The 27,639-nt window shown below is 44.5% G+C and overlaps 1 protein-coding gene across 9 annotated transcripts in view; it reads right to left on the reverse strand.

Annotated features, from left to right (window-relative positions):
- Positions 1-27,639, reverse strand: part of disp1 (dispatched homolog 1) — a 121,601-nt gene that overhangs the window by 18,921 nt on the left and 75,041 nt on the right. For 2 of the 9 annotated variants that reach the window (XM_082504336.1, XM_082504335.1), the window contains one exon: positions 7,992-8,625. The exons of 2 other annotated variants lie outside the window; for them this stretch is intronic. In XM_082504336.1, the coding sequence (XP_082360462.1) occupies positions 7,992-8,584 (593 nt within the window). In that variant the 5' untranslated portion in view covers positions 8,585-8,625. Of the gene's footprint in view, positions 1-7,991; positions 8,626-9,094; positions 9,933-21,995; positions 22,256-22,276; positions 22,557-27,639 lie in introns of those variants that run through there. 5 more of the 9 variants (XM_082504337.1, XM_082504339.1, XM_082504338.1 and 2 more) reach the window with 5 other exon arrangements.

Genomic DNA, 27,639 nt, shown 5'->3' on the forward strand with positions numbered 1-27,639 from the left:
CCAGCAACTGCTGATCCTCCAGCTTCTTACCACAGGCATCTGTTGAGTATGGCTTCCTGAATGAGTAGGCTGTGGGGGGGTGCAAACATGAGGAATGAAAATTATAATGAATCTTTATCAAAACACTTTGTCGCTGTGCAGCTAGATGAACTACAGATCTAGTCCTTTCAAAGAAAATCCTGAAGCCTCTCATTCACAGTGAGGAGAAGCTTTTTAAGGCAAACACGAGTCATTAATCTGCTGTCGTTTAATAGAAAGGCTGGTACAAACCAAGAACCTTAACAGGAAAGAGAGGACAGGCAAAGGCAATACAGTTCAGCATCTTATTTTACTATGGCTGCTGATGTAAAGACTCAAATCTGACTGTAGCATCGATACCTGGCAGCACGGCTAGTTTACTACACTGGTTTTCCAAGTAATTAAAGACACATTACAAGGGACAGATTATGGTTTTCCTTATTTTATGTGCACACTTTTTAAGATGCAAACATTTAAAATGATGAGATAAATGTAAAAGTAATCAAAGAATGGCTCATGCTCTACATTTGGATCCATCAGCTGCAGCCAGTAAGAACAAAACAAACTGAAAACAAAGTGAAGTGAGGAGGAGGAGGAGGAGGAGGGGGACCACGGCTCAGAGGAAGACGATTCAGAATGATGCAGACCTGGAGGTTGGAGAAACAGGCCCACCTTAATGACCCATGTGAATCACTCTGACATTGAATCTTACCTATGCCGATTCCTCCACTGCCCCTGAGATGTGATCTTCTGCTGCCTCAGACACCGCCTGGAGCTTTGCTTTGACCTTCTTTGATCTCATTCATTAACAGACAAGGTAGTGAAAGAAAAAAGGGCGATGTCGAGATTTTTTTTTTTGTGGAGGTTCATTTTTCACTCTACACTGCTCTCCCTCTTCCATCATTACCTCACCGCACCATCAGTCTAGTTTCCCCTGTGCTTTTGTCGCCATCCTTTTGTGTCCCGGGCCGTCTGAGGACGCGGTAGCTCCAGGGTCGCCATTTGTTTGAGTGCCTCCTCTCAAGCATTCCTGTCTCCATCAATCACTCTTCTCGCTTCATCATTTCCTAACCGTTGTCTGGTAGGGTTTTTTTTGTTTTTTGTTTTTTTTTTTTGGGGGGGGGGGGGGGGGGGGGTTGCTCTTCTGGAGCTTTGCTGCGATATCTCGTGTTGCTGGGAAGTGCAACGTGGCAAACAAGTGCTCTAGTTGTGTTCATTAGCTCTGTTTTACATTGGTCAAAGATGACACTTGGAAGCGTAATAAGTCAAATTCTGTTCCTTGAGCTCCTTCACACAGAGACACTGTGCTTTTGCGAGTGTGCATTCACATTAGGAGAGTGTTGCGACGCGGGGAGGGAGTCTGGAAAATTCCAAGCAAAAGTTCAAAAATGCAGGAGAGGAAACATGAGCAAGAAACGGGCTGTTCATCTCCACATGGGTGTTGCCTGTTTCAAACACACTTTATTATGAAGGAAAAACAAGAGTAAATCAACACATCTGGTATGTATATTTGCACACGGTATACTCTCCTTTTGGTGTAAATGTAAAATGGCCTGCATTTGTATAGCGCTTTACTTTGCCCCTATGGACCCCAAAGTGCTTTACACTACATTCAGACACACACACACACACACACACACACACACACACACACACACAGCTGCCCTGGGGCGCACTGGCAGAGGCGAGGGGTATACATGTATAATGTATACCGAGGTATAAATGTATACATAGATATTTGTGTGGGTGTGAGAGCGACAACAACATCAGGAAGAAGGAACACGAGAAGCTTAAGAAATATCAAGAGCTGAGAGAGGATATGGTGAAGGTAACAGTGGTTGCCGTGGTAACAGCAACACCAGAGCTTATGACCCCCGAGCTGGAGACAGGCTCTGGAATGACATCCTAGATGTCTGTCCTGCTCCCAGAGCCTGAAGACAAAAACCTAAATACAAGGTTTTGAATGATAATGGATTTGCTTTTTCTAATGTCACACGTGCGTCTGTCCGGTATATGATGTCCAATTTGTCTTTGATTTTGATTTTATTGATTAGCATTCAAATATCTCAATGAATACAGAACAAAGATCTACCACAAAGCAAGAAAGCAGGAGACAAGGCTAATCAAAAGGTATTGGCTGAAGCCTTTGCTTATTATGCCAACTCTTCATTTGTCAGTCTTTGTTCGTTCAAATCTTCAAAGCAGTCCCATATTTAATCAAACCTGTATCTTCCCATTTCTCAAATCGACTATCAGTTTTATTTGGGATGAATTCAGGGTTGTAGGATCTCCACCTTATCAGTCTTTCCCTGGTTTGGTTTTCTCCAAGATGTTTGTAGCGGTCCAGTCCAGGGCTTGGATCATGAAGCTGTGTGGTTCTGACGCTTATATTCACCTACTGTAGGTGAATATGAGCTGATATTTGGCATTCCAGCTCCTTCCATTGTGCTGTGCAGGCCCAGTTACATATAGGTCTACCAAGGTTTTGATTTGTGCTGCCCTAAAGTAGTCTAATGTTTGGCAGGGGAAGACCTCACAATGTCACACGTCCACGTTACATGCAGTGAAATTGGACCCCTGTGTGATTAGCTACGTGAAGGTCTAAACTGTAATTCTAGCTCTAGGCCGCGTTGATATTGTTTGAAATAATATAAATTATTCATATATAATTTGTAACCTGACACATTGTCAGACATGAAGTGCTAGAAAAGATCATTCAGGCTGTTGCAAATATGTTTAATATTTCACCTGCAAATATGGCCTCTACCTTCAAGTGGGAAGGTCTGCTATGCTTTCCTTTAGGCGAGCTAAGACTGTCCATGACGTTCAGCAGTTCGTTAAAATAGGTTTGCATTTATGACCCCCTCCTGCTATTGGATGAAGAGCTAGAACCTTATGGTCCTACCATAACAGCATCTTGGTTTGTTGTGTGTGTGTGTGTGTGTGTGTGTGTGTGTGTGTGTGTTGTCGTCATTATACTAACATCTGCAGTAGGGCTGGGCCATATCATACCAGTATAATGTTGGGCATCGATAGGAAAATGAAATATGGCGATAGAATATGGGTAAAACGCGCGTGCACAGCGCCTTTGTTTTCATACGCACATGGCAGAAAAAGCATGGCGGCGACGGAGAATGAGAAGGGCGACAACAGATCGTTGAATGAAACAGATGAACCTGAACTGGTTTGTAAAAATGCTGCAGCTTCACTGGTGTGGAACTGTTTTAGCTTTCGCCCGTCAGATACACAACAAAGCACTATTTTTGGTAGCGCATGCTAGCGGGCCGTCGTTATTACCGTGTTGTTTGGAAAATACGGCGCACTTAAAATCAGACAGTGTCCCTTATAATCCCGTGTGCCTTATGTATGAACTCTGGTTGTGTTTACTGACCTCGAGACGATTTTATGTGCACGGTGCTCGAAAATCTGTCAGATGTTTCAGTACGACTTTGCTAAGCTACGAAGCCGCACCGCTTGATGGATTGTCGGAGCATTACGGCTATCGTAGGCGGAGCCTCGCAGAGTGATACATGCTGTGCAAGGTAACTTTGTGTAACTTTAATGCACATAAAAAACAGCTGCTTGTTTAAGTGAAAATACATAGATGGTTTTTTTGCACTAATAAAATTGTGGAGTTGTAAAGTATTTTGTCTCGTGTCAATTATATCGTCAGTTATATCGTTATCGCAAGTTTTCAAATGTATATCGTGATAAATATTTTTGGTCATATCGGCCTGCTCTGCACTGAGGTTTACTGTGTACAGTCCTGATATGTCACACATGTATCCTGGGATAAGCTTGTAGCTCCGCTGCAGTACAGAGAGGATTAGACACACAGGATGCCCGGAAATCTCCCCCATCCATCACAGAGCTTTCAGAAACGCCCCAGGAGCCACAAAATGTACACACATGCCAAGCAATCGTCTCATTTGAAATGGGTGTATCATGTACCATGGGCTAATAACTTAATATTGAGTGAATAAAACAAAGCCAAAAACAGCCAAAATAGTTACAACTGCACGATCCAGCTTCTTAGTACTTGCACATTAAGGTTGAGGGTAAAAGGCTTATGTGAAGACTGAATAAAAAGGCTGACACACAGTGTTCAAACACAAAAACAGGATACATTCCCACAAACGCGCCTTATTTGGTGAGGCAGCTGACAAAGCTCGGGAACAGGCACCACAAAGGCCTTACAAACACTTGTTCTTCTTGATAATGTGCTAATCCTCATCAAGCTGACACCCTGAAATACCAAGAAAATGGATCACTTTCAAACAGACCTTTGCTGGTTGAGGCTTGCAGCTGTCTGACAGAAAAACACAGGAAGAGGGAAAAATGTGGAGAGTGATAAATTGCCAATACTGCAAAGAAATAAAAGCTGGACAGAGACGTTTGTTCCACTGAAGATAACTGATTGATAAATCAGCTGATAAATCAGCTGATAAAGCTCCAAAATGACACCCGATGAACTGGTCTGCACTTCATGGTCATGTTTTCATGGCGTTTTCCCAGGTGTCATAGCAACCAAACCACCTGCAGTATACAAATACCACAAAATTCAAACTCGCTCCAGATTATAAAAGCTGACCTTTTCCGAGGCGGCGTCAGAGGGAGAGCGAGAGAGACAGACGCGGGAATTTTTGCAGTCCTACCAGGCACGGAGCTCAGCCAAACCTGCGGTTGCCGTAAACAACAGGAGCGGTTGAGAAAGGAGTCGGTAAAGAAGGGAGCGGCACTTGGAGCACAAGAGGAGAGAGGTGAAATATTCAGAGTGACCCTGGATGCTTGAGCTGTTTCGGCTGCTGTTGTTGGGTCATGGATGCAGAAGCAGCTTAGCTGGACCTCAGGTGCCCTGAAGCTACACGACCATTCTCCCTCATGATGACGGTTTCACTGCAGAGCGAGAACAGCACTGCACTGTAGTGTTGGCCCAAGTGTCCCAGCTTTGATTGGCAGCAATTATAACCTCAAAGATGATTGGTAGCTGCTCTGAAGGACCAGCAGAACGTGCTGCAGGTGCAGCGCTGGTGTGACTGTGCCGAGCTCAGAGAAGCTCCACCAGCTGCAGCCTCCTCCTACACGTACCTATGGAGACTTTTAGAAAACTGGAGCAGCTGGTTGGATTCTGGTCACTAAGGCTACATTCACACTGCAGGCGAAAGCTCATCCAATCCGACTTTTCTGACCCTATGCGACCCATATCCGATCATGGTGTGACAGTGTGAACGGCACAAATCCGATCGGGGTCACTTTCGTATGTGGTGCTGAATCCGATACATATCTGTAGAGCTACTACTCTGGTGTTACTTCGTCATCTATTGGCCGACTGGTTCAAAATGCTGCAGCACACATCCCCTATACTCGCCTCAGTTTTCAAATTGATTTTAAGATCTTGACACTTGTTTGTAAAACATTGCATGGAATAGCTCCTATATATATCTTTCTGATCTTTTAAATTTGTATACTCCGGCGAGATGTTTGAGGTCTGCGGACCAAATGCTTCTAGTTGTCCCCAGGTCCAGATTAAAACAGAGGAGATCGGGCTTTTGCTGCAAACTGTGGAATAAACTGCCTTTACATATCAGGACCTCTCCAACACTGGATACTTTTAAAACTCATTTAAAGACCCATTTTAACTCTTTGCCTTTTAATTCTGTATGAGTCTGTCATTATTTTATTCTTATTATTTTCTTATCTTTTATTTTACTTTTAAATTTTATCAGATTCTTTTATCGTACAGTACTTTTAAAAACAACAACTGTTGACCAAAGTGCTATATAAATACAACTGACTTCTCGACTGCTGTATCTTACAGAAAGTCCCTTAAACCTGTCAGCAGGCCTGGTCCTGACTGGGAAAGCCATTCCCAAGGACGCCGTGCTACTGCTCGATCTTAATTAAACCACACAAAGTGGCTACATAGCTAATCTTACAGCGCAGACACAAACATGCTCCTAATGCTTCTAACAGACCCAAACTGCTGCTGAGCTGTGCTTGGACCTCTCCAAAGATCTGGTTGAATCCATGCACGAACAAAAAAAAACAAAGGCTTTTGATCGTTCTCAAAATAGAAACATTAGAAAAGAAAGCACGGGCTAATCTCACAACATGGATTCATGTTTTGTGAAGCCGTGAACAGGGGCAGAAAAATCCCCTGTTTTGAAACAGACGTAAAAAGATTCCCCGAAGCGCTGACGTTACAACTCTGTGTGAGACGCGAGTGTGCTGTGACCTCAGAGGCTAATCTGGAAGATCAAAACGATATCTGACACCATCTTGTCTGACTGCGTGCCTCCAAATGATCAAACGTATTGGGAGAAGACTTCTACACAACTACAACTGAACTCCAGCAGTACCAGAGAAAGAGGAGACAAATGCTTAAGGTTGTTGTTAGCGTCTGGGTTCAGGACAAAACGGCACAACTGAGACAGGTATATCATTTCCTGTGTGTAATCACACACACACACACACACACACACACACACACACACACACACACACACGGTCTGTAATTCAAAGATTTTTGGGGGGGGGGGGGGGCAAGAAAGAAGACATAGTGAGAGTGTTAATGGAGTGAGAGAAACAGTAACAGAACCACAGAGGCCAGCAGATGCATCTAAACGCCTGCAACACAATCAGTGTTTTGCTTTCCTGTGCCCACCCAGGGTCTAGTGTGTGTACCCACTGAGGCTACACAAACCTCATCTTTCAACGCCACCCACAACGTCTCTCTTTTTGTAATGAAACTTATGAGCGGGGGATGTGACTTTATTTGAGTGAGGAAAATTCCACGTTGAGAAGTAAAGAGAAGTAAAGAGAATCCCCACAGCGACCTGCAACCGTGGAAAGGGAGCCGACATGAGTAAATAATTCAGCAAAAATTCACCTCTTGCCCGCCCTGGTCTGCTGGGTTGGTAAATATAGGATTATGCAAATGAGCACACGGGGCATTGAATGGTTCCAGTTTCACATGTGGGATAGGCCTGCAGTGTAGGAGTAAAAGGGAAAGAGCCAACTCGCTAAATATGGATCAGCTGAGGAAGGAGCTGCCAACAAATGTAAAAATCCTGCTTCAAATGGAGAAGGCACACTCCCGGCACAGGGAGTCCACATGTCCATGGCGGGTTAAGGAAAAACCTGAGAACTTCCCGTCTTATCTTTGCTTGAAACATTTTGATACGACAAATCTGAAGAGTCCAGCAAACCAAAAAACACACGTAAACCAACTTTGCAACCCAAAAACGTCAAATATGAACCCTAATCTGAGCGACTGGTCGTCATCCATCGGCTGTAAAGGGGCGTACGCCAAAGAGGACAACTCAAGCACAGACTGAGCCCTCAGGAGAACACTTAAAATTATAGTCCATTTATATTAATGATGGACATGACGAGTCCCCAACATCCATAACCACTTTGTGTTGCATTCCAGTCTGAGAGATCTGGCATGTAGCACAGGGGCACAGGCGGGGGGGGGGGGCTCAAAAACTGTGAGACCTTCAGACTAACAGTGTGTTTGGAGTCAACAAACAAAGACGAGGGCAGGAAACAGCAACGTGTGCGTGGCCAGCACAGGCAACACACAAAGCAGCACTAGTTGATCATTTAAGCCTCTTTTCCATTAGGATCGACTCAGCACAGTTTCTTTTACACTCGATGAGTCACGGGAGCGTCTTGTTCACAAAAATTAAAGCTGCCAGCTTTGAAACCCGGCAACAAAAACACTGCCGTGGTCCCGAGTGTGACGGAGAGACACAGACCGAGCAGCAGGTATATTCCCGCCTCGGCGTCCACATTTTTTGTAGCGTTCGTGTCGCATATTGACTATGTCGCGGGATGCTCGGACATGTTGCTATGACGATAAGCACCCACACTGGATTGTAACGGAAAGCCGGTCGATCCGAGTAGGTATTCGTGGAAAAGGGGCCGGACTAAGGTTTTGGAAAAATGAGGGGGGAAAGAAGAAAAACTACCTGATCCCTGGTGCTTGTGTCTGGCTCTGAAGGTGTTCCTGCCAGCGCTGCTGATGGTGGTGGTGAAGAGAATGAGGGTGAGGGTACGTGCAGGCAGAGAGGCAGCACGGGCAGGATGAACCGGTCCCTGGGTGGGGAACAGAGCCGGGACCTGGACTCTGGAAGAGCGGGCACTCCTGCCGGCCACAAGGGCAGCACACAGCGGAGGGGAAGTGACAGTGCTGGCAGCAGAGCGCAGCAGAGGAAGAGGACGGGGGCACAGCGGAGGGAAGGTGGCTTCTGACGGCGACGGCAGGAGAAGAAGAGGCGGCCGATGCTGGGGGAAGACTCCTCAGGGAACCATTCTGTTTGGGCACGCCACCGTTCTGGCTCGCTCTGTTCACTCGCTGAATAGTGTGTGGCTGCTGCTGCAGCTTTGATGCTGCGTCTTCATCTCCTCCTGCTGTCAGACAGTCACTAGCAGGGTCGCATGTGAGAGGGTCCTGGCCATTGCTGACTGCTGTCCTGATGTTTGAAGGTGCGTGTCCGCTGAGAGGATGCTGCCCACCGTTGCTGAGGGCCAGAGGGTCGCCAATTCCATCGCTCAGGGCCATCGTCCTCTCCCAGCGGGCCGGTCACGGACACCGTCACTCCTCTGCAGAGGGAGATGGTACATTTTAGTGGTCATTCTCTCACTTACCACAATTTACTATTAGTTTTTCTCATTTCGATTCTAGCATTGCAACGTGCATTCAGAATGTGATGCAGTTGTTACAACTGTCGGTGTCACTGCAGCAGCATACACACTGATGAGCCTTTAAAGGAGTCCTTTAATGTTTCTCTTTATCGTTGTCTTATCAGTCTACTAAATATGGAGATACAAGGGACAGTCTCTTTCCCACGAAGAGCTGGGGTGGGGCAAAAGGCTGATAAGGTATCGTGATAAGTTACTAATACACTCAGGCCAAACAGCAATATTGTTGTGAAGTGGTGGAGAGCTTTTTCACAAACTCAGATTTGTCTGAGCATTTCATTTTTTCAAACACATTTTCCCTGATTGAGGTGGGAATGCACTCACCAGCTGTTTGCCAGCAAATACTGACTGACCCTTCAGCTGCCCTCACCTTTAATCCAACGGCTGCCCTTCCCCGAACCCTGGTCCTACTGGAGGTTTCTTCCTGTTACAAGGGAGCTCATCCCATATGGGCCAGCTGGGATCATCTTTGCATCGCCTCCGTCAGTGCGGCCCAGGGCGGGCGTGGCTACAATGTAGCTGCCGTCACCAGTGTGTGAATGGGTGGATGACTGAACGTGCAAAGCGCTTTGGGGTCCTTAGGGACTAAGTCAAAGCGCTATACAAATACAGGCCATTTACCATTTTGCTAAATAAATCAGCTTAAATTAGAGCAAACTGCCGCTACATAAACAAATGGAAGCAAACAGCTGCGCACCAACTAAAACTGCACCTACACCACACAACTGTCCCAATTTTGACTTGACCGTGCTCCGTTAATCCCCCGACAGCTCTGACTGCAATCAGGCTTTCAACGATATAACTGAAGTTATATTTTAACATCTGCATGTCCGTGTCATGCTGCTGCTTCCACCCGCTATTAGAAACTTGAGGCAGGTCCGTCCCAAAGTTGGGGAGAGCGGGGAAAAACAAAAACGCTGCTTCTTCTGTGTAATCCAGAGAAAACCGAAGTGTAAACAAGACAAGTTGGAGTTATGTGACTGATTATTTCTTGGCGAGCGACAGTGAGTTTTTGGAGTCTTGTCCTCACAGTGAGTCCAAGCAGAGACGAACGGCTCCACAAAGTCACGGATCCTCGTCTGTAAATAATCCACAACACAAAGCACGGACTCATTCTTACACTTGGATGTTTGGACAGATAATAAATGAGAATAAACACGTAAATGAGCTGCTGGACGCACCGTCTGCTAATTTTTTCAGTCTTTGGATGGAACCAGGATCTTCTCCCATTTCTGATTTCGTCCGTCTGCAGTTTGACAGACATGTTTATCCTGATCTTTTCATTTCAAAGTCAAATTCTGTTAGGGTCATCTGTTTATCTAGTCTAAAACAAAAGCCTTGTTTGTTTATTTATTTATTCATCAGAGTCTCCTAAAAACTCCAAACTACCAGTCCTGAGAAAGTAAGGAGAAAATCCTTTTCCATTCACAGCGAGGGGCCCCAGAGAGGGCCGAAGAAAAACGGCACATTCAGCAAAAATAACACACTAATGACATTACACATGCAAAAACATTTAGATTTAAAACATGCAGACTTTTCAACTTTACTGAATTAGCCATTTCAACTGTGATTGGTCAACACGTACAACATTTGTTGTGCGGTGTCCACTTTGGCACACTTAAGGAAAAGCGTGATTTTGCTGGAATGTGAACCGACCGAGCTCCCTGAAAGCACGTCACGCACTCTGGATAAGACCGAAGCAAGAAAAAACAGACGCCGTTCTGCCCTTATACAGCTCTACAAGTTCAGTTTTACATGTTTGGGTACTTCATGGCACAACTCACTCTTTCTTTCATTAAAGGGATCATTTTTCAAAGCCTTTACGTCATAAACTGCATCGGTTTTTACTGAGGTTTACTTCCCCAGGAGATCATGTGAGATTAACTCGTCTCTTCTCCTCTTTCCCCAGGCTCTGGCATGTAGCACCTTGCCCCTCTCTCCTTCAGTATATATGACTAACCCCACTGTTACTGGTACTTTGATGATACAGGCACAAATAAGCGACATTTCAAGTCTTTTTAACCACTCCTCACAGGTGGTGAGATATCCGCGGAGCTCCTCGGGATAACCATAATATCTTCGCAGCCAGAGTGGGCTTATATTTGATTGAAGCCAGTGCAGATGTTTTCCAATGATGCAGCTATGCAAAGACCTCACCCTTTAGCACTGCCTTAAAGTTCACCTACCAGTGGCACAAGCTGGTACCTTGACTAAAGGTCAGTACTTTTTACAGAGTCTGCAATCACTGATCAGTCTAACTCTTCTTAGTCTGCTCTCATAGGCAACAATCATAAGGTAGCAGAACGGCGTCATTCTGCAGTGAACAGTAACTATGAGTGATATGTAACTAGCATGTAAAGGATCTGAAGGGTCATTTTACTCATAACCAGCGACACAAGTCGCTCCCCGATGGCCTCGGCGTTCAGTCAGAAGCTATATGCAACTATTTAAGACGGTTGATGGAAATATTACAAATTCAAGTCCCACCATGACAACACACAGAGCACGCTCACCAGTGCAGTGTTTGACAAGCTCAGGGTGGAAGGAGGATCACTGCACATGGGTGTCATATGTTACAGAGTGAGCATAATGTTGCCTTCAGTAAATCTTTCAGCTTGTCATTGTGAGATTGTAGGAATGACTGTGGCTGTGAACTCATCAGGAAAGTGTCCGAGTCATAAATCAGGCAACAAAGATGTTTGACGGTTTTTGTCCCACATACTTCCATTTTTGGACCATAATCATTTTTTTAAAAATTATTTTTCACTTTGCCAGTAAAGATGCTCATAGCTCAATTACTCGCTCCAGGTTCTACACAGTGCTCCAAATTAATGTGCAAATTGTGTTTAAGTGTCATAAAGATTAAATAAGTTGTTTTTCAATTAAACCTTTGGATGGAATTGTGTCTCACGACTCTTTGTATCACTGAAATCAGTCTCGGATACCTGTGTTCATTAGTTTGCCAGGTGAGCCCAATTAAAGGAAAAACTACTAAAGGAGGATGTTCCACATTATTAAGCAAACCACCATTTTCAAGCAACATAGGAATGAGAAATGATCTCTGCTGCTGAAAAGCGTGAAATAGTTGAATGTCTTGGACACGTAATGAAAACCTTAGATATTTCATGAAAACTTAAGTGTGATCACCATAATGTTAAGAGATTTGTGGCTGAGTCACAGCACACACAGGTTCGTGCAGATAAAGGCACAATGATGAAGGTTTCTGCCAGAGAAACCTGAGAGCAGCTGCTAAAAGACCATCATAAAGCAGCAAACACATATTTGAAGCTGCTGGTGACTCCGGAGCCCTGCGAACATCAAAGTGTAGGATCCTCCAGAGACTTGTGTGGTCCCCACTTTTCCCTGACCTCAATCCTACTGAGAACCTTTGGAGGATCCTCAAGCAAAGAAAGAAAACAAAAAAAAAAAAACTGAGGGTGGGAGGCAGTTCACATCCAAACAGCAGCTCTGGGAGGCAGCTCTGACATCCTGCAAACACATTTCCAAAAACCTACAAGTTCCATGGATGCAAGAATTGTAAAACTGCTATCAAATAAGGGTCCTGTGTTAATGTGTAACTTGACCTGTTAACATGTTTTTGATTGAAATAGCTTAATTTCAGTGAAATTGATCTACTAATGCTGCAAATTCAACAAATGACCATTTTCAATTCTGTACGACCTATAAAATGTTTTGAAACTCTGTGTGCGTAATAATTAGGAACAAAGCATGTTAAGTTTTTTTATTTTTGAAAACCGCTGATTTCACTGGGAGTTTTGTTCAGTAACAGTGGGATTGTACTCTAATGGTTGATGACTCAAATTATGCCGACTGTCATTTGAATCGACTATTTAGGAAAAACAGAGAAAATATCATTTGCATAATAATTTTGAACGAGGTGTAGTTTTAGAACACTTTTCACCAAGGACGACCGCTGTGGGAGTATGTTCTGTATTTAATACAGTTAAATCCACAAATCATGAGAAAGTATACTCTTTCATTTTGTTTCATAAATAAAAAGAGCTCCCGTGGAGGTAGTCGTGCAGATCTAAGAGAACTAGTACACACCTGTGCGGTAAACCTGAAGACAGATGGGTTTTCTCTGAAAACTTCACCTGTGAAATATTTGGCAGACTAAACTAATTTTCTCGTCTTCTCATTGAAGTCACAACAGTCATAAAATGAGGCCGTTTCAGATCAATATGATTTATGGAGCATGAACGGGCAGAGAATCGGAGGATTACAGAAAATATGAGAAAAAAAAGCTTCCAACAAGTGAGGAAAAACAGGAGGTTCGTGCTACAGTTTCAATTACAAAAATACACACAGGAGACCACAGTGTGTGTGTCTGTGTGTCTGTCTGTGTGTGTGTGTCTGTCTGTCTGTGTGTGTCTGTCTGTCTGTCTGTCTGTGTGTGTCTGTCTGTCTGTCTGTGTGTGTCTCTGTGTGTGTGTGTGTGTGTGTGTGTGTGTGTGTCTGTGTGTGTCTCTGTGTGTGTGTGTGTGTGTGTGTGTCTCTGTGTGTGTCTCTGTGTGTGTCTCTGTGTGTGTGTCTCTGTGTGTGTCTCTGTGTGTGTCTCTGTGTGTGTGTGTGTGTGTGTCTGTGTGTGTGTGTGTGTGGTAAGAACAGTTAGGATTGTTTCAGCGTGAGATGATTCTGTCACCTGTGTAAGGTGTTTTTTTGCTGTCAGTTTTAGTTTTCAGAAACAAAGTCTGAATTGGGAGATTTGGGGAAAAAAGGATTCAGCAAAGAAATCTGAAAATTAAATCTGAATTTCTTTTTGTGATCAGAAGGTTCAATAAATGCTCGGTCAGTATCAGTGCAGTTACACTAAAAACAACTCCACTGTGCATCACATGTTTACTAAAGTCAATACAGCTACCAAATTACCTGCTTTTTTTTTTGCTTTTTTTATAAACACAACTGGGGGCAAAGGTCAAGCTCACAAGAGCATCACAGAAGGAGTCCAGCAAAGGTGTCTCAGGAACTATATGACTATAAATGTCGCTGACATCAGCTCCTATGTGATGAGCTCCTGCTTCAGCACGAGTAGCATGTCATTATCTTTATGAGTAGGTATCCCTGAAGTTCACCACTAAAGAAAAACGTTACTTTTACTCTGGCAGTTTAGCATGAAAGGCTCGTGATCAGTAAAACCGCTCACAGCTTTTTCGCTGGATAAATAAATGTGCTTAACTCAAATGCTCGTTGGCTACTGGAGGCAGTGAAACGGACTAAAAAGCTTTGACAACAACAGGCACAGTTTCAAACCTGTGTACCAAAGTTAATTTGAAAAGGGACGCCAGCACCCCGTGGATGGAAAGATGGCTTTGGGACTGACGATCAGAAACAAATTACCCAGTCTGCCATGACCCTTTCTGTTAGGATGCTACTGATTGGTAGCTTGTGAGGAGGCAGTTGCTACTAGGGCTGGGCCATATCATACCGTTCACGGTAATACCGGTATAATGTTGGGCAACGATAAGAAAATGAAATATGGCGATAGAATATGGGTAAAACACGCAGTGCCTTTGTTTTCATACGCACATGGCGGAAAAAGCATGGCGGCGACGAAGAAGGGAGAAAGCAGATCGTTGAATGAAACAGATGAACCTGAACTGGTTTGTAAAAATGCTGCAGCTTCACTGGTGTGGAACTGGTTTAGCTTTCGTCCCTCAGATACACAACAAAGCACTATTTTTGGTAGCGCATGCTAGCGGGCCGTCGTTATTACCGTGTTGTTTGGAAAATACGGCACACTTAAAATCAATCCTTTGATTTTTCTGAAAGTCGACAGCGCCCCTTATAATCCCGTGTGCCTTATGTATGAACTCTGGTTGTGTTTCGGGAAACGATTTTATGTACACGGTGCTCGAAAATCTGTCAAATGTTTCAGTACGACTTTGCTGAGCTACGAAGCCGCACCTCCGCTTGAGCCTCGCGGAGTGATACGTGCTGTGCTTCAACATAATGTTACCGTATTGTGTGTGTGTATAACCTCTTTTTAAGTGTTGTGGATGTTATACATGGTTATGCTGAGGATGTGTCGGCCAGTTTCCACTGGAAATGCCTTTTGGTTAAACTGTCAGCGAGGAGTTTGCACTGTTACATTTTATATAACTTTAATGCAAAAAACAGCTGCTTGTTTAAGTGAAAATACATTGTTGGGTTTTTTTCCACTAATGAAGTCGCAAATTTTCAAATGTAAATCGTGATAAATATTTTTGGTCATATCGCCCTGCTCTAGTTGTTACCTTCATGTTGTTGGTGTGAAAAGACAAGAACCAAGTGAACATTAAGGGAAGCTTGAACTTGACAACAGTGACAACTGTTGTAAAACGCATTTCAGCTTTAAAGCCTTTGTTTAAGTTTGCTTCAAGGGGGACCGTGAATGAGGCTCTCGATGTGTGAACAATGCTATCTGCCATGTAGCTGAGATAAAGCACGAAGAGGAGGCTGATGACGTGGAAAACATTTCAGATGCTTCAGACCCAGACTGGTTACTGTAGTGCTTCAAATGCTCCCGCATCCTGTGAAACACGACTCCTTTGTACTGATTATAATGCCACTTGAAGTCACTGCGACTTTACCGCTTTGAAAATGACGTTGAATCTGTGCGCCTTGAGTTTTACCTCAACCTGAACCTTTCATGGAAGGTTCAGGATTTCATTTCACTCCAACGGTGATTTCCCCCCCACCCCCCAAAAAAGGATGTCCTCACATCTGAGCAACAAGTCATCCATCACAGTAGCCTGTTTTTCCCATCCGACACGCACGCTCTGTGTGTGTGTGTGTCTGTGTGTGTGTGTGTGTGTGTGTGTCATCTCGACATGAGCAAGTGGCGAAACATGAGCACGGCAGCCCCCCCGAGGTCAGGGGTGGCTGAGGAAGGATGAGGTTAGAAAAGGAGAGAAGAGAGCTGGGGGATGGCCAGATGAAGTCATTAGTCTGAGGCTACGTCCACACTGGCCCGGATAGATTTGAAAACGGCGTTTACGTCTGAAAACGCTCCGCGTCCCCACTAGAGTTTTCAGTTGTTTTCACAGAGTTGTGCGTTCACATTGAAACGGCCCAAAACGCTAACGTACCAGTCCTGCGCATGCGCAAAATCGAGTGAGAATTAAAGAATTTGAAGAAAAGCTATCTGGAGCACGTACAGACTGATATGAATCTTTTTTTAGGGCTGTCAAAATTGAGAGCAATCAAAACAAACAAACAAACTGCTGTATAATGCACTCCGCTCTTTGTTTAATTGGTCACATGACTGCATCACATGACTAACATGCGTCATCGTTTTAGAAACTGTGCGTTTTCGCTGTCCACACTGCGACGTGGCCGGTTCCGTTTTGAAATGTATTCGTTTTTCCTTGGGGAAAGCGCCGTCTCAGGCTACGTCCACATGTACACGGGCATTTTTGAAAACGGAGATTTTCCGTTTTCGTTTAAAAAAAAAAAAAAAAAAAAAATCCCGTCCACACGTAAAAGTCAGAAACGATGGAAAACACTGCTAGGAACATGCCAAAGCAGCAGGTGGCGCTATATTCCTATCCGTGTAGAAATGTTGGCCAATCAGAAGTCTACAGGGAGTGCAGAATTATTAGGCAAGTTGTATTTTTGAGGAATAATTTTATTATTGAACAACAACCATGTTCTCAATGAACCCAAAAAACTCATTAATATCAAAGCTGAATGTTTTTGGAAGTAGTTTTTAGTTTGTTTTTAGTTTTAGCTATTTTAGGGGGATATCTGTGTGTGCAGGTGACTATTACTGTGCAGAATTATTAGGCAACTTAACAAAAAACAAATATATACCCATTTCAATGATTTATTTTTACCAGTGAAACCAATATAACATCTCCACACTCACAAATATACATTTCTGACATTCAAAAACAAAACAAAAACAAATCAGCGACCAATATAGCCACCTTTCTTTGCAAGGACACTCAAAAGCCTGCCATCCATGGATTCTGTCAGTGTTTTGATCTGTTCACCATCAACATTGCGTGCAGCAGCAACCACAGCCTCCCAGACACTGTTCAGAGAGGTGTACTGTTTTCCCTCCTTGTAAATCTCACATTTGATGATGGACCACAGGTTCTCAATGGGGTTCAGATCAGGTGAACAAGGAGGCCATATCATTAGTTTTTCTTCTTTTATACCCTTTCTTGCCAGCCACGCTGTGGAGTACTTGGACGCGTGTGATGGAGCATTGTCCTGCATGAAAATCATGTTTTTCTTGAAGGATGCAGACTTCTTCCTGTACCACTGCTTGAAGAAGGTGTCTTCCAGAAACTGGCAGTAGGACTGGGAGTTGAGCTTGACTCCATCCTCAACCCGAAAAGGCCCCACAAGCTCATCTTTGATGATACCAGCCCAAACCAGTACTCCACCTCCACCTTGCTGGCGTCTGAGTGGGACTGGAGCTCTCTGCCCTTTACCAATCCAGCCACGGGCCCATCCATCTGGCCCATCAAGACTCACTCTCATTTCATCAGTCCATAAAACCTTAGAAAAACCAGTCTTGAGATATTTCTTGGCCCAGTCTTGACGTTTCAGCTTGTGTGTCTTGTTCAGTGGTGGTCGTCTTTCAGCCTTTCTTACCTTGGCCATGTCTCTGAGTATTGCACACCTTGTGCTTTTGGGCACTCCAGTGATGTTGCAGCTCTGAAATATGGCCAAACTGGTGGCAAGTGGCATCTTGGCAGCTGCACGCTTGACTTTTCTCAGTTCATGGGCAGTTATTTGGCGCCTTGGTTTTTCCACACGCTTCTTGCGACCCTGTTGACTATTTTGAATGAAACGCTTGATTGTTCGATGATCACGCTTCAGAAGCTTTGCAATTTTGAGACTGCTGCATCCCTCTGCAAGATATCTCACTATTTTTGACTTTTCTGAGCCTGTCAAGTCCTTCTTTTGACCCATTTTGCCAAAGGAAAGGACGTTGCCTAATAATTATGCACACCTGATATAGGGTGTTGATGTCATTAGACCACACCCCTTCTCATTACAGAGATGCACATCACCTAATATGCTTAATTGGTAGTAGGCTTTCAAGCCTATACAGCTTGGAGTAAGACAACATGCATGAAGAGGATGATGTGGACAAAATGCTCATTTGCCTAATAATTCTGCACTCCCTGTAGAAGCCTCGGTGGGAAATAGTAAACAAAGCTGGGGCATAGAAGCAGAACCAAGTGATATGTGTGGAGGGACAGTAACTGTGTGTGTACGTAAGCATTTAAACACTGCAGAGAGTACAAGTAACAGTATTGTAGAAATTCATTTCACCGAAACAATAACCTGGCGCACAGTGTGACGTCAAAAAAGGCGCACAACTTTGACGCTGCGTTTTCTCCGTTTTTCACATCCACGCGTAAACGCAAAAACAGTTTTCGAAAATATCCACCCTGGCAGGCATTTTTATAAATCTCCGTATTCAGTGACCGAAAACGCCGTTTACGTGTGGACAGAAGGTGCAAACGCATAGAAAAATTTGCGTTTTCAAAAATACCCGGGTATGTGTGGACGTAGCCTCAGTGTGGACGAGAGGCCAAAACGGAGAGAAAATGATGAGTGGACGTGGCCTGGGACTCCCACAGCTGTCAAAGAGCCTGGAACGGCTGAGGAAGGGCCGGTGTTCTGAGAAACCACCCTACTCTGACAAAACGTCCTACCCGTATTATAATTTGACAGTGACTTGCGACTAAACGTAACCCTACCCCTACCCATAACCTTAAGAAGTATTCCAGATGGGTGAGAGAAAAAGAAGTTAATTCGGCGTTGGTTTTGTGCGCATGCGGCGCAGAAACATTGGGTAGGATGTTTTTCATGTAGGATGGATTCCCAGAACTGGACTGGGAGCAGCAGGGTTTGAAGGACGTTGCCTGAAAGCAGTGGCGTGTCCAGCGGGGTGGCCTGGGGGGGCACAGGCCACCCCGAAGCTAAAACAATAAAATTTAATGAAATATCAAATGTACGATTATGGTTTCACAGTGAAGCTCAGATGTCCGAGGGTAAGTGAATGCAGCACCGGCTTCTGCACTATGCGCATCATGTTAGCAAAGGTAGAAGAGCCACGCAGGAAAGACGGCACCACAGAAAACATTTTTTCAGCCAAAGATTAACAAGTTAACATAGCTGGACTAGCCATCGGACATTTGCACAGTGGGCTGATGACTTATTAATTTATTTATTTTTTTGTAACGGCATGAACAATGAGAGGTGGTGGATTGGCCAGATGCAGGTCGATGTGTAAAAATAACTCAGTTGTTGGTTGGTGGCTATCGCAGAGCTTCCACAGAGGCCAGCAGGTGGATGAGGGAAGGGGAGGCAGTAGGAGAGCCCCGAGGCAGCCACCAGTCCGAGTGTCAGGTGAACTGAACTTCAGGTAAGAAGTTATGAGCTGCAGTCTATCTGGGTCAGATATAAACCAAGTTTAGGTGGAGTTTATTTTCGTTGTGCTGACTTTTTACCCTCAGTTGCAATAACTCATACTGCGTTCTAGCCAGTTTGACGGAGTTTCTATACAGCTGGGTGGGTGCTATGATGTTACTGATAGTGAACTTTATTTTATTCATAAGGTTAGTTAGTAGAGTTGCCAATGGCTCCTTAAAAAAATGGAATGGTCCGTCATTCAGAGAAAATATTACACGTTTCGTATTGAGCTGAGAAGAGACGCAGTTTGTCCCGGACTTTCGCTATAATGAAAAAAAGACACAAAGCTGGATTTATTCTGTCTTTATGCTGCACAGCTGCCTCTTCTTCTCTCATTCTCTCCCCCTGCCTCTCCTGTTGCTACTTCAATCATGAAACTGATCAATGATCAGCTGATTGTCTCTCTTGTTTATCGCCCACTTTGCGCCAGAAAGAGGAAACCAGCGGATGTCGCGCTAAACAACAGCAGCACGTTTAAGCTTGATCAGCTGTTGTTAGAATTTATTTAATATTAATTTCTAGTATCAGCTGATGTTTGCTGGAGCCACAGCTGTAAAGCTGCTGGTCATGATGTCGGTTTGGATATGTGGTGAGAGGGAAACATGAAGATGAAACCAGGAGATGTCCTTACTGAATCATCAGAGCTGTGATGGAGAAAAAGGTTTACCTTTTAGGTGACATGGATGAGTTGAAGTTATGAACTGTTTCTGAGAGACAAATAACACCAGGATCCTTTTTTAGGTAGCTGACAGCTGGTAACTGTGCAGGGGCGGATCTAGCAAAGTGTTGCCAGGGGGCCAGGTAGGGCATTAACAGGGAGAGGGGGGCACAAAGAAATACTTTTCTTTTTTATTCTCATTTAAAATATTTAGCTTTTATTAAATAATTATCTGAATCTTGCGAACAAAGTTTTTATCTGATGTAAAATGTATAGAAATTATACATATACCAACAAGACTTCTCACAGTTTGTGAGAAGATTATCTTCTTTTAATAGGCATTGGTTTTGCATTGGCTAATTTGCCAATTGTATGTTAAAATGTTCGTATTTTAATATTAAAAATGTTTTTGCCCAAAACATATGTGCACTACATGTCAGTAAAAATACTATGCAAATATTGATGTCCTTGACTGCTGAATAAACACTAACTGATTGTATCTCTTGTACTTTATCAACGCAGTATCTAAAAACTTTGCACCGTAGTGGTTAAAATCTCATTCTAATAAGAGTTAAAAGTGCATTCGGTTATTAGGTTTATAGGATTATAGTTAACGGTTGGTAGAATTGTTTTTAACATTATCTGACAATTACATCTGCCACCCTTCTCCAAATCTGTGCCCCTACCTGCCCCCCCCCCAACAAAAATTTTCTAGACACGCCACTGCCTGAAAGTCGATGAGCTTTTGCTCAAACTGCAGACACAAGCTGGGCCTTGCATCTCTCTTCAAAATAAAAGCTGACGGCTTGAACAACTACAACTCTTCTCACTCCACCTATTTCATGAAGGAACGTCTGCTGCTATTTATCAAGTGTACCGAGAAGGATTTCAGCAGATTTGATTTCATGGAAAAAATAAAATAAATAAATAAAAATAAATAAAATGCTGATAATATTGATTACATGGTTACAGTCGGTTTCTCGTTACGTAAAGTTTTTGTTTTTACAGAAACAGAAACTTCTTCTATATGGCTGAAAGCACACGACAGTACGTGGCTCCAATTTCCCAGATTTCTTGCACGATCGTCCGGCTCAGGTGGAAATAATCTGACAGGCTCTGAATGTCTATGAGACGGAAGTGTGAAATACAGTGACCCCGAATCCTAAACCATCACTCCTACTTAATCCGACATGTCAAACTCCGTCTAGACTCTGAACGATGAAGTGCCATTTCCCTTCATTCTCCTATAAAAAGCGGCAGCTTTACTTGTGCCAGCAGGGATAAAGCTACGCTGTTCTCCTCAAAGCCCGAAAGGCTTCAGTAAGAAAAATATGTCCCCTAAAAAAAGATTCACTGCGCAAGCAGCTTGGAGTAACGCAAGCGATGACGAGGTGCCTCGTCTTCTTCTGCTGCCGTCTTTCATGTCAGCTTTATGATTACGGGGTGTGAGAGAAGGAGAACCTAAGGCGACAGGCATCTAACGGCACCACTAGGCAAGGCATCCTGCATCCCTTTAATTAAAGCTAATAGGCAGCAATTACCAGGAATCAGTCAAGAGACGGTTAATACCAACACTGCCTCTAATAATAATTAGAACATCAACAGCAGGCATTCAGTTCGTGCTGGTGCACACATGCCTCGCACCGCTCCAGGATTAGCCGGGCTTTAAAAGAAAACAACTAGATGGGAGTAGCTCGCCATGTCATGTCTGTGTCATGTTTATGCCCTCATTACAATTTATATGCTCACTAGAAATATGGCATCAAGTTACCCTCTAAAAAATGTGACTGCATCAAAAGGTTAAAATTGAGTGTTTACATGAAACGCTCCAAATCTGCCCCAGATTGTTATGAGTCTGTACACGGTTACTGATACAGTTTAAATGTGCATGTTTACGCTGCTCACATGAGTGTAATCCAGCCTAAATCAGATACGGAGTAATGAATGGAGTCTCCGTCCAAATGTGAGTGAACGGTGAACGCGCTTATATTCAGTGCGGCTGCTCTTTATGGGTAAATCATGACGATATTAACCTTATACGCGGTAAGTAGATCAAACTGCAGTTACATGAGTGGGACAACAATGAGAAAGCTCGCGCCAGAGCTGTTAATCACCTTTTGAGGGCTAAAGCTTAAATGCACGCTGCTGGCCAGAGGAGACGGATCAGTCTACTTACAAACAACACGGCAGATCGATTCCCCCAAACTGGAGCGCCGTGAGCTGTCCACGGAGGAAGGGGGAAGTGATTTTGGGCTTCGTCTAACTGCGCTTCCAGCCAAACCACTTGGATAGACACACTGACGCTCGTGGACCCAAACAGCACACAGCTCTCTTACACGCACCGCGGCTCACACTCGCACACTTTCTCCTCAGAAAGGTCTCGGAAGTCCGGTGAAACTGTGAGCACTGTGAGCAGTGCTGCAGTCAACAACTGTGTGCAGGCCCCGTGGTACCTACCGTGCTCGGTGTCTCCCGGTGCTTTCGCTTATTATCGCCGGTGGAATCCACAGCACGCGACGCAGCGTAACCCCAAACAGAGGCAAAAATAATAATGGCAACAAAACACAAACGAACCAGCTCCGGTAAAGTTAGAACATCCACAAGAGCCCGGAAACAAACCGTACAACCGGGGAGGGAAAAATAAAGCAGCAACAAGTCTAGAGGACAGCGGAGTGTTTATCGTGGGAGTGTGTCCTGAGAAACACCCACCCACACGAGCTCCAGCTATCTGCTCTCCAGAGGCAGGAGGCGGTGGGCTGGGACTAAACCGGGCAGCACTGATAGGATGGTCACACCGTCCGCTTTAACCCGCTCACTGCCACACGCCACAGCGGTGGCACGCGCATATATAATAAGAATAACAATAACTTTATCCTATGCTACATCCTGAGGGAAATTCTTTTGTCATGCACATGCTCAAAGCAGCAGGAGAGCCAGAGGAACAGATGAATATTAGTGTACAGTAATATACAGTAAGATAGTTATTTGATACTATGCCTTGCACTAACGAAGTAATATTTATAACTATATCCTGGAGAATAAATAACTTAACTATCAGTGCAGGCGATTCTAGGAAGTGACATAGTATTGTGCAATAGAATAAAGGGAGTAGCAGCGTATAATGGGGGGATGAAACAAATATTCAATAAGGTACTGTTGGGTAATATTGCACGGTCTGAAAGGGAACAGAATAACATTGGTAATAGTCTCAGGAAAATCACCTACAGAGTGAGGAGTGTATATAAATCCCCCTCTCGCCCCTGCGAGCGGTTCATCCTTCAAGCTCGGGTCCTCTACCAGAGGCCTGGGAGCTTGAGGGTCCTGCGCAGTATCTTAGCTGTTCCCAGGACTGCGCTCTTCTGGACAGAGATCTCCGATGTTGTTCCCGGGATCTGCTGGAGCCACTCGCCTAGCTTGGGAGTCACCGCACCTAGTGCTCCGATTACCACGGGGACCACCGTTACCTTCACCCTCCACATCCTCTCGAGCTCTTCTCTGAGCCCTTGGTATTTCTCCAGCTTCTCGTGTTCCTTCTTCCTGATATTGCTGTCATTCGGAACCGCTACATCGATCACTACGGCCGTCTTCTTCTGTTTGTCTACCACCACTATGTCCGGTTGGTTAGCCACCACCATTTGTCCGTCTGTATCTGGAAGTCCCACAGGATCTTAGCTCGGTCATTCTCCACCACCCTTGGGGGCGTGTCCCATTTTGACCTCGGGACTTCCAGGTTATACTCGGCACAGATGTTCCTGTACACTATGCCGGCCACTTGGTTATGGCGTTCCATGTATGCCTTGCCTGCTAGCATCTTGCACCCTGCTGTTATGTGCTGGATTGTCTCTGGGGCATCTTTACACAGCCTGCACCTGGGGTCTCGCCTGGTGTGATAGACCCCAGCCTCTATGGATCTTGTGCTCAGAGCTTGTTCTTGTGCTGCCATGATTAGTGCCTCTGTGCCGTCTTTCAGTCCAGCTTTGTCCAGCCACTGGTAGGATTTCTGGATATCAGCCACCTCCCCCATCTCCCGGTGGTACATACCGTGCAGGGGCCTGTGCTTCCATAATGGTTCCTCCTCTTTCTTGGGTTTTCGTATTTGTGAATGTTCGTTGTCTCATCCTGGATCGTGGTGCTCACACTCACCAGTCCCCGGCCTCCTTCCTTCACTTAGCGTACAGCCTCAGTGTGCTGGACTTGGGGTGAAACCCTCCGTGCATGGTCAGGAGCTTCTATCGCCTCCTTTGGCCAGCTTATTATCCCAGCAGGGTACCTGATCACGGCCAGGGCGTAGGTGTTGATGGCCCGGATCTTGTTCTTCCCATTCAGCTGACTCCTCAGGACTTGCCTGACCCTCTGCAGGTACTTGGTGGTTGCAGCTTTTCTAGTGACTACACTTCTCCAGTCCGAACAACATCCCGATGTCATCGCTGTATATCCTGGTGGTGTGGATCAGTGAATCGATGTCTCGTTCAGTCTTGGCATACAGCTTGATGTCCTCCATGTACAGGAGGTGGCTGACAGCTGCTCCGTTCTGTAGTCTGTATCTGTAGCCAGTCTGGTCACTGACCTCACTGAGGGGTTCAGGCCTATGCAGAGCAGCAGTGGGCACAGAGCATCTCCTCGGTAGATCCCGCACTTGATGGTGACTTGTGCTATGGGCTTGAATGTGGCCCAGTGTTGTCTGCAACATCCCCATTGAGTTCCTGATGAAGGCTCTTAGGGTCCTGTTGATCTTGTATAGCTCCAGGATCAAGGTGTGGGGCATTGAGTCATAGGCCTTCTTGTAATCAATCCAGGCAGTGCACAGGTTGGTCAGTCTGGTCTTGCAGTCTCGGCTGACTGTTTGGTCTACCAGAGGCTGGTGTTTTGCGCCTCTGGTATTCTTACACACACACACACACACACACACACACACACACACACACACACACACACACACACACGTATATTATATATACACATAATACATTTAACACAACTTGGTGGGCTATTCACAAAACTTAAGAGAATAGAAACATCCTAATATTGATACCAATACTATCAGTAGTAGGGATGGGTATCGTTTAGGTTTAATCCGATACCGGTGCCAAACCGGTACTTTTGAAACTGTGCCGGTGCTTAAAGAATGGAGAACACAAAATTGGTCCAAAAACCTCTCATGTTCAGCTGTTTTTTTGTAAAAATATAACAATGTTAGCCTTTTCTGCAGCTATGGGGCATATATGGTATCACTCTTGGCTGGAAGCAGTGCTTAAACAATGGAAAAAACACAAACTTTGTCCAAAAACCTCTCATGTTTAACTGTTTTCCACTTTTTCTTTGATCATTTTAGCCTTTTTGGCCAGGGTGAAGGGAGTATCTACCATCAAACAAGAAGACAGCCGCATGTAGCTACGATGGTGTTTGCTAGTTCACCTTACATGCATTAATGTAATAACGTGGTTAGCCTACTCAACGTAAATTATAATGGCACCTGGATACCGGTACCCATCCCTGATCAGTAGTATTTGGATCAATCCGCTGCCCACGTGTTCTCCCTGTGTGTGTGTGTGTGTGTGTGTGTGTGTGTGTGTGTGTGTGTCAGTGCCAGTTCATTGTCTGGCTTCCTCCCACAGTCCAAAGACAGGCATGCTAAGAGGACTGTTTGCTCCTAAACTGGCCACAGGAGTGAACGCTCGTCTGTCAGTACACCTTAGCCCTGCAGTAGACTGCCAACCTGTGCAGGGGTGTACCCAACCTTTCCGTCCATGACAGCCTGAGAGACTGTATACATGGACAAAATTGGTTAACCTACCTGTAAGTCATTAAGTCAGCTCCCAAATCACCCCCAGCACACACCGCTGTTCATTACCAAAACAGACTGCACCAAGCGTACTCGGCACTTTAAGCGTCTTCTGCCTACAAACAGCTATGTGGCCATTTTTTTAAAAAGTCAGAATTTACCTTGAACTCCTTGAACCAGAGTCCTCATTAGGATGGTCATACTCTCAGTGCTTGATTCAAATGAAGAGGTTATTTATCCAGCTGAGTCAAGATCTGTGTGAAAGTGTGATATCAAGTGGCCAAAGGAGGCTGTCAGCAGCCGCCCTTACACAGACCGTAAACGGCCTATAATTATCTGAAATTCTACCACATAATTCCTTAATAAGGCTGCACCCATTCTTAATGCATCAGATTACGTAAATTACACATTACTGTTCTGATGTGCTAGCAGCTCTTCTGGCTTTACTAAAGTATCTACTTTAAAGATCTCTCCCTCCTCCACATCCACGCTACCAAACCTCTGGGCTCACCAAATCAATACACTACTTCATGACAGTTTGAGAATATATACAACAGCTACCCCGTGCACACGAAGGATCTTGTGAGTCACTCTGAAAAAGAATTAGTTGCAAAAAGCATGATTTTACATGTTACAGAACTCATTTCTGTCCATACAGGTCATAACATTGTTGTACATTCTGTTCCTCTTGCTGGCACGTTGAAATAAAACGTGTAGTTTACTCTTATACAGCAAAAAAAGAATGAAACGATCAATGAAACATGCTCCGTACGAGGCCGCTTTTTATTTAAAACCCAGGTTTTTTCGGAGATTAATCACGATGGTCAGCGCCATCTTTCACCTTCTATTTGTGGTCTCCAGTTTGAGAAATGCTTTGTGCTCATGATCTGGAGAAAGTTCTGGAAATGCTTTCATGTTTGCTCGCAGGAAGCTGATTCTTCTCAGCGGGGGAGATGGTTTATCGCAGGGGATGCTGGGAAGCCAGAGGGTCGTACCTGGCTTTAATTTCAGCTGTCCGACAGGATTAGGCCACAGTTCATATACTGAGCTGTAATTATGTGCAGTAGTGATGTGCTGGTTCACAGCTGGCCCCGGGGCCAGACAGGACCTAAGCCTTCAAGGCTTTGGAGTCATCATCTAATAACAACTGTGCACTAACTCATTGTTCATTGTCATGCACTGCACCCTTTCTTTTGTGAAAAGGAGCCTCGCTGTTGCCTGATCAAGTCCAAAATGATTGAAGCAGAAGACTTCCTCTAACAGCACGATCGGTTCAGATTCTACTAAGACCAACATTAATAAAAATGTGGAGTAGAAACATGGTAAAGTCCCAGTTTGGGTTTTCTTTCCCAGCCGACATCAAAGGCTGCTTTGGGGACGGAGGCCCCGGTGTGGCCCCTGAGCACACTGCACACAACTCACTGATTTCAACAGGTTTAGAGGACAGGAGGGGAAAAGGGGGTGGGAGAGAAAGAGAAGGACGCGATGTTTCCAAACCATTTAAGGCTGTGATGTGACAATATTTAAATTCACTGTTTCCCAAGCACTAATTACAAACGTGGGGGTCAGAATGACTATCATTTCCCTCCCGTTGTGGATCTGAAAGCAAGTACGACAACGAGCAGCCCACACGGCAAACTCGTCGTCTCTGCCCGGAAACCTCAAACAGCTGCAATAAAGAAAAAACACGGGAGAAGAAGAAAGCCTCTGTGCCAGGCCCATAAGTTAAAACATGATCCAACTCGTGACAAAAAAAACAAAACATTAAGAGTAGAGCAGGGCGATATAACCGAAAATATTTATCACGATATACGTTTGAAAACTTGCGATAACGATATAACTGACGATATAATTGACACGAGACAAAATACTTTACAACTCCACAATTTTTTTAGTGCAAAAAACCCATCACTGTATTTTCACTTAAACAAGCAGCTGTTTTTTGCATTAAAGTTATATAAAATGTAACAGTGCAAACTCCTCGCTGACAGTTTAACCAAAAGGCATTTCCAGTGGAAACTGGCCGACGTATCCTCAG

Source organism: Aulonocara stuartgranti, assembly GCF_965226115.1.
Source record: "Aulonocara stuartgranti genome assembly, chromosome: 15".
Lineage (NCBI taxonomy): Eukaryota > Metazoa > Chordata > Actinopteri > Cichliformes > Cichlidae > Aulonocara > Aulonocara stuartgranti.